At 44.4% G+C, this 6,494-nt stretch overlaps 1 protein-coding gene across 1 annotated transcript in view; it reads left to right on the forward strand.

Annotated features, from left to right (window-relative positions):
- Positions 1 to 6,045, forward strand: part of SGSM2 (small G protein signaling modulator 2) — a gene marked incomplete at its 5' end in the record, with an annotated part of 40,400 nt that extends 34,355 nt beyond the window's left edge. The window contains 7 exons of the mRNA XM_010081178.1: positions 295 to 699; positions 1,382 to 1,506; positions 2,743 to 2,825; positions 3,305 to 3,414; positions 3,708 to 3,804; positions 4,492 to 4,659; positions 5,957 to 6,045. Of these exons, the coding sequence (XP_010079480.1) occupies positions 295 to 699; positions 1,382 to 1,506; positions 2,743 to 2,825; positions 3,305 to 3,414; positions 3,708 to 3,804; positions 4,492 to 4,659; positions 5,957 to 6,045 (1,077 nt within the window). The remainder of the gene's footprint in view (positions 1 to 294; positions 700 to 1,381; positions 1,507 to 2,742; positions 2,826 to 3,304; positions 3,415 to 3,707; positions 3,805 to 4,491; positions 4,660 to 5,956) is intronic.
- Positions 6,046 to 6,494: the final 449 nt, after the last annotated feature.

The raw sequence follows: 6,494 nt of genomic DNA on the forward strand, positions 1-6,494 counted from the left end.
GCATAGAGCAAAAGACCACTACTCTTAAAGCATATTTCTGATTCTGTCATCATAGGAGACGGATATGAGATCATCAATTGGTATTATTTTTAGACTTACAGTCTCAGTGTAAAGACTGAGTGAGGAGCTCTCAACCATTTGCACACAGGGAAGCTGTACTAATCAGTGACCTTGTTCACTGAGGTAATGCAGTCATTTCTGTTGTGGCTGGATGTTAGTTTGCTGCATTAATGTTTCTTGCTTCTCTCTTCCCCCCTGCTTTATCTAAATCTTGTCTCCCCTGCCCACCCCCAGGTCTTTATATCTGTAGATGAAACAGACTCAGCGGAGCGGGACTCCAGAGGTCAGGACGACCCCAGTTTCACCGTGGTGTCTGCCGACACACCAGCAGCCGTAGCTGCCGTAGAACAACAGGCTGTGGAGTTCGACTCCCCCGACTCTGGGCTGCCGTCCTCCAGGAACTACTCTGTGGCCTCAGGCATCCTGTCCAGTATCGATGACGGGCAGAGCGTCTCCTTTGAAGAGGGGGCAGAAGAAGAAGCTAGCACTGACTTGGAAAGGACTGATCCGGACATGCCACGTACGCAGAAAGCCAAGTCAGTCGTACAGCAGTCTGAGGATTCTGTATCAGAAGAGCAGCTGTGTTCCCAGGTGGATTATTTAATGGATGTTGCTTCTGTCTGCGCTGCATCCTACACAGTAGGTCACCACATAAGAATCACCATCTCTCTGCACAGCATTGCTTTTCTAGGAAGGACTTGTACTTTTCAGCTAGGATTTAATGAGAGGCAATCCCAAACTAGAGCTGCAGGTGGGGGGACAATGAGGATTTTTGCATCCTGATCTTTTCTTAGGGATTTTGAGCTAGATTAGAAATAAGACAGCAAGAAAAATTAGAGTCTTTTTTTGAGTGGGAGGGCAAGGAAAATAATGTGGAACTGTTCTAACAGCTAAAAATTTCCAGGAGCTGGGGGCAGGTGTGGATGTGTGGACGATGCACCACTTTTTAAGATTTCAGTGTCATTTAATTCAAGCTAAAACCCACATTTAATCAAAATGAACCACAACCTAAATCTAGCTTCAGGACTCCACCATCTTGATTAGCATTGCTGTCATCAGATTAGTAGTTGAGTTTTTGACTTTCTCTGAGAAGCTGTTCAACTAGAAATAACCCTTTGAAAACAGGACAGGCTTGGAACATTTACCAGCGAAAGCGTATGCATTTCACCTGGGATTTCTGACAGTAGTCGAGTATTTTGATGCTCTCCTATGCCCAGAATATAATTATACTGTTGCTGGTTTGTTCATTCTGCGTGAACCCGCACCAAGTCCTGGGAATGTTCTAAACTCAGCAGATCTAACTAAAATTTTTCTCTTCTAGATAGAATTATTGGACACTGTTGCCTTAAATTTGCACAGAATTGATAAAGATGTCCAGAGATGTGATCGGAATTACTGGTATTTCACTGCCGATAACCTGGAGAAACTCCGAAATGTCATGTGCAGGTAACACAGCTTGTAAACAGAACTACTTTTCACATTTTTGTCATAATCCATGAACTTCATAATACAAAAATAATAGTCTGTATAAAAATTCTCACTAATGAACTTAAAAAACTTAAAAGAAGGAGGAACAGGCAGGATGGTAGGTTAGGGAGTGTGGGGCTGACAGCCGGTCCGAGTTTGGAATGCAGGCTTGAGAAGATTCTCTTTCTACCTCAAGAGACAGAGCCTTATCAGTCACCTTGAACTACTCTGAATGTACTCTTAGCTTTGGTTTCCTACCTGAGGAGAACATATCCGTGCTCTAATGGCGTGCTGTCAGGATGGCGGTAATTGTGAGGGGCCCAGATACCGTGTTGAGGGACATCTACTAGGTAGACAGAAAGATTGCATCTTCAAATCAAACCAAACTCAAACCAGCATCTTTGGCGACTGAGACCAGGTGGAATCAATAGAAAGCTGGCTTTGCTTTTAGGAATGCAACTAAACGCACTTAAAACAGAACGTGTCGAAGACTTTAACACTTGGAAAAAATACCAAGGTTCCCCTTAAGGGAAAAAAGAAAACAAAAGCCAAAAAAACCCAGGTATCTTTTAAAAATCTGGGCTTTTTTCCACAGACTGTTATGCTTTTGATAGCTGTTGTTTTTCACAAACTATTGATATGCAAGCCATGTGTGTAAGGCTTGGTCTTCCCTATCCAACCAGAAAACAATAGAGGACTCTGGAATGTGAAGTGTCAGAAAGTTCTGAGACACATTCAACAGCTGGTTAAGATTTGCTCTCACATAATCTAATTAGACTTCAATGCAGTATTTAGTTTTTGAGGAACAGGAAGAGAAAAGTTTGGTATTAGTTAATTCATCCTGTAAGCAGACAATTGATCACGTTCTCCTACCCCTTCACAACACATGAAGAGCCTGCAGCAAGAGTCACATGAAAACAGAGGTTCCTGTCTCACATGCTGCTCTGTCCTCATCGTGGATTATTTATAGAGCCTTTCGGAATTACCCTGAAAAAAACCAGCAGAAATACTTGTCATTTTATACCAGGGTGTTGGAAGATGTGAATTGGTGTAATTCTCTGGATTTCTAGCTTTACCTTTTACAGCACTCTAGAACAAGACACTTAAAAGCTTCCAAAAGGAGTTGTATTTTAGGTGTAAGACAAATTTTTGAAGCCACCATGCAGCAAGAGGATTTTTAATTGTATTATCTCTTGTGTGTTCTTCTTTCTGCAGTTACGTTTGGGAGCACCTAGAAGTTGGTTATGTTCAAGGCATGTGTGACCTCCTGGCTCCTTTGATGGTTATACTGGACAATGGTAGGAAGGGTTTTCTTTTGGAACATGTTGGTATCTTTAGGGAGGGCTTTCTTTAGAAATGCTGTTTCAGAAGCTGTATGCATAAACCAGGGCTAGCTCACCAGGAAAATCAAACCTGCAGCTCTTGATTCGTATTTTCTCTACGTGTGTCTTGTTGAAAGGATTGCCGTTAGTATCTTGAGGATTCTTTGTTCGCTCATTGACTGCGAGATTAAATTTTACTAAATTTTCAAAGCAGCTGTGTTCCAGCAGTTGCTGAAGCTGAAAACTCAACTGCAAGCTGGGTGCTTTTGAAACGTAACTAGTGACAATGGTCCAGAGCTGGGTACTGTCTTCTGTCTGTTTCATCTGAGTACTGGTCATGGGGTTAGGGAACAGCAAAGGGGAAAACCCAGTTTTTCCCTTGTCCTGCAGTCTGTTATTTTGGTTCAAGCAGTCACACAAAGAGCAATGCTGAGCGCTCTGTGTTATATCTACAGATCAACTGGCGTACAGCTGCTTCAGCCACCTGATGAAGAGGATGAGCCAGAACTTCCCCAATGGCGGGGCGATGGACACACACTTTGCCAACATGCGGTCCCTAATCCAAGTGAGTCTTGTTTCATCTTATTGGAAAGAAGAAGAGGTTGTGGCAGAGGCTCAGAACTAGCTCGATGCCACAGTGAAGGGCAGGAACTCCAATCACTGGGGTTCCTAGTCATCCGGTACTTTGGGAGGGCAAGAATTGTTTTATGCAGCCCCAAACTGATTTCCTGCTTTTCAGGGGACAGCATTTGCTGTCAGAGTGAAGAGTGTGTATTAGAGCAGGTCAGTTCATCTTGACAAACAAAACAAACGGCTACTTTCAGACAAGATGCTGACAGCTGATGTTTTGCATTTTAGATTCTAGACTCGGAGCTTTTTGAATTGATGCACCAGAATGGAGATTACACTCACTTTTACTTCTGCTACCGCTGGTTCCTGCTTGACTTTAAAAGAGGTAATAATGTTCTATGCCTGTAGTTTAGAGTTGTGCAAAACTGTGAACAGCTCTGTGTTTTGGTCTAAATGTCTGGATGGAGAGTAGCAGCGGAGCTTCCAAGAGAGTCTGTAGCAAGGAAAGCTAATGCAGCTCTCAGGGATGAACCAGCACTGGCAGGAAGTCAGAGCTGGGAAAGGAGTGCTGTGAATTCCTGGTAATGTGGTTGGAGCCCAGTTTCTGCTCAGCGCAGATGCCTGTTTGCTCAAGAAGGTGATCCCAAGTTGATCACGCACCTTTGTAAGCTTTGATACCTCCTTTCTAATCCATTTGATAGCAAGGAGCAGCTCAGCAGTAGCTCAGGAGCTGTTGTGCTTTGCTGAGGGAGGTACTTTATATACGATGGGAGCACCGCAGGATCCCTGCACAAACACCCCCCCACGCTCTAACAGAAGTAGCTGCTTGTAATTGTTGGGTACAGCGGTGTTGAAGAGAGACCCAGCTTGCTATCAGGCAAGTCCGTAGCTTTAAACCCAATTCTGTTGCCATAATTGCACAATAAGTGACAGGAGTGGGCTGGGGGAGAGGAAGAGGAGGCGTCACCGAGTACTGTTCGTGTCTGCATGAGACCTGTAAGACGTTAGTTAGAGAGGGGGAAATGGTCAGTTTGAATAATCAGATGCTCTTGTAATGTTTATTCCCATTCAGAATTGTTGTACGAGGATGTATTTACAGTGTGGGAAGTTATTTGGGCAGCAAAGCACATCTCTTCAGAACATTTTGTCCTTTTCATTGCCTTAGCACTTGTGGAAGTTTATCGAGAGATTATCCGTGATAACAACATGGACTTCACTGATATCATCAAGTTTTTTAATGGTAAGAGACTTTTTTAAGAGAGACACTTTGATAAAAAAGCCAGTAACAAGAGTTTGCTCCTTCTCCCTTGCTCCGACAATCCGTCTGCAGCGGTGCAGTGTTCCTGCTGTCCTGACGAGCCCGTGGGCAGGTGAAGCTCTGAAGCTCTTGCCCCTTCATGTCAATGAAGAGTCCAGATTTTCACATGCTTCCTGGAGACCTGTCTCGGCACACACAAACAATACCACACAAGAAGGCGGTAGCTTTTTCAGTGTCAGTGATACTTCAGAATTTCTGAAGATTTGTCAGTGACTCTCTGCCCTTGGTTTACTGGCAGCTGCTAAAATGTTGCTTAATTTTTTGCAAAGTCTCTCACAAGTTTTATGATTGCCAGAGTCATTTCTGTGTATAGGGCTCAACGTTGCTGGGGCTGAAAAATATAAGCAACTGTGCATGCACAACATCTCCAACCGCTTCCGTGGTTGATTGGTGACCATGGTGGTCCGCAGCTGCTAGCCAAGGGTGCTGCCAGAGCAAGCTCCGTCCCTTCCTGGCTGCAGAACGCAAGTTAGTCCTAAACAACTGCTGCCAGTTAGGGTATTTTAAGAAGTTTGGAAACAATTTTGTGTAATCACAGTAATTTACTAAATCATCAATGCTGTGGCTTTCTGCCATCTGTTGGAGAAGCCTCCAATTTGGTTTTGTTTTTGCCTCAGCCACTCTTATTCCAAAGCTGTACATTAACGCTTTCCTCAAAAAATAACCTCACCAAAGCAAAAACTAATACACCCCCCCAAAAAAAGCAGCAAACCCCCCCCCAGCACTTGCCTGAGCTGCATGAAAAGTTTATAGTGGATCTGAGGATTTGGGTCTGCCGTGAGCTACCTTCTGCTCTGCTTCAAGCTGCAGAGCGCAGAGTTGCCCCGTGTACACGAAGCCTTTCTGAACTGTAGTTATCAGCTGTGTCCCAGACACTCCAGCAACAGTCCCTGCCTCGAGAGGTATTTTTTGATCAAGCAGAGTCCAGCTTTGCATTTCTGAGATGCCAGGAGGCTGTTTGCAGGCGTGCGTGGGTACAGAGCTCCCGTTTCTGGCCTGGGGCTGCAGCAAGAGAACTGACAGCAGAAGGATGAGATCTTGACCTGCAGCACTGAGGGCTTCATCCACTTATTCCGTCTTTAATTCTACAAACCTCACCCCCTGCAATGCTTCTGGATTGCTGCTAATGTTACACTAATTAATGAATGCTAATGCTGCATTAATATCAATGCTGGGGCTGAAATTGCCACTGACAGTTAAGAATGTTTGTGTCTTTCAGAAATGGCAGAGCACCACAATGCCGAGGAAATTCTGAGGATAGCCAGAGACCTTGTCTACAAAGTGCAGACACTGATTGAGAACAAGTGACACTGAGCAGCCTGGCCCTGGGGGCCCTGGGAGCTGTCGGCTGGAGCATTTCTTGCACTGTAACTGCAAAAGGGTGTTTTAATTGCATCTTCCATGTAATGTAATAAATATCCAAGAGATTTGTAACAGACTTTTAAAACCAGAACTTTTCCTTCACCAGAGAAGGTTTGTGTTTGATAGTCCTTGTTACGCTCACTTTGTATTTCTAGACAAAATCTTTTTGCATTCTCCTGTTTCCCTCTCTAGAGGACAGTCTCTCTACACCTTTGAGATATTCCAAAGGGGGGGATTTGACATACTAGAGCATTTATATTTTGACTTACTGCACCTTTGACGCCTGGATGTGCTCTGCCAGAACCTTCCACGGAGGCAGCGCCGGATCCAGAACTCACCAGGCAGGCGTTGAGTTGGGTCCTGGGAGGAGCACGGTCATGGACTCAGTGTCTGTG

The sequence above is a fragment of the Pterocles gutturalis genome, unplaced genomic scaffold (genome assembly GCF_000699245.1).
Source record: "Pterocles gutturalis isolate BGI_N339 unplaced genomic scaffold, ASM69924v1 scaffold10319, whole genome shotgun sequence".
Lineage (NCBI taxonomy): Eukaryota > Metazoa > Chordata > Aves > Pterocliformes > Pteroclidae > Pterocles > Pterocles gutturalis.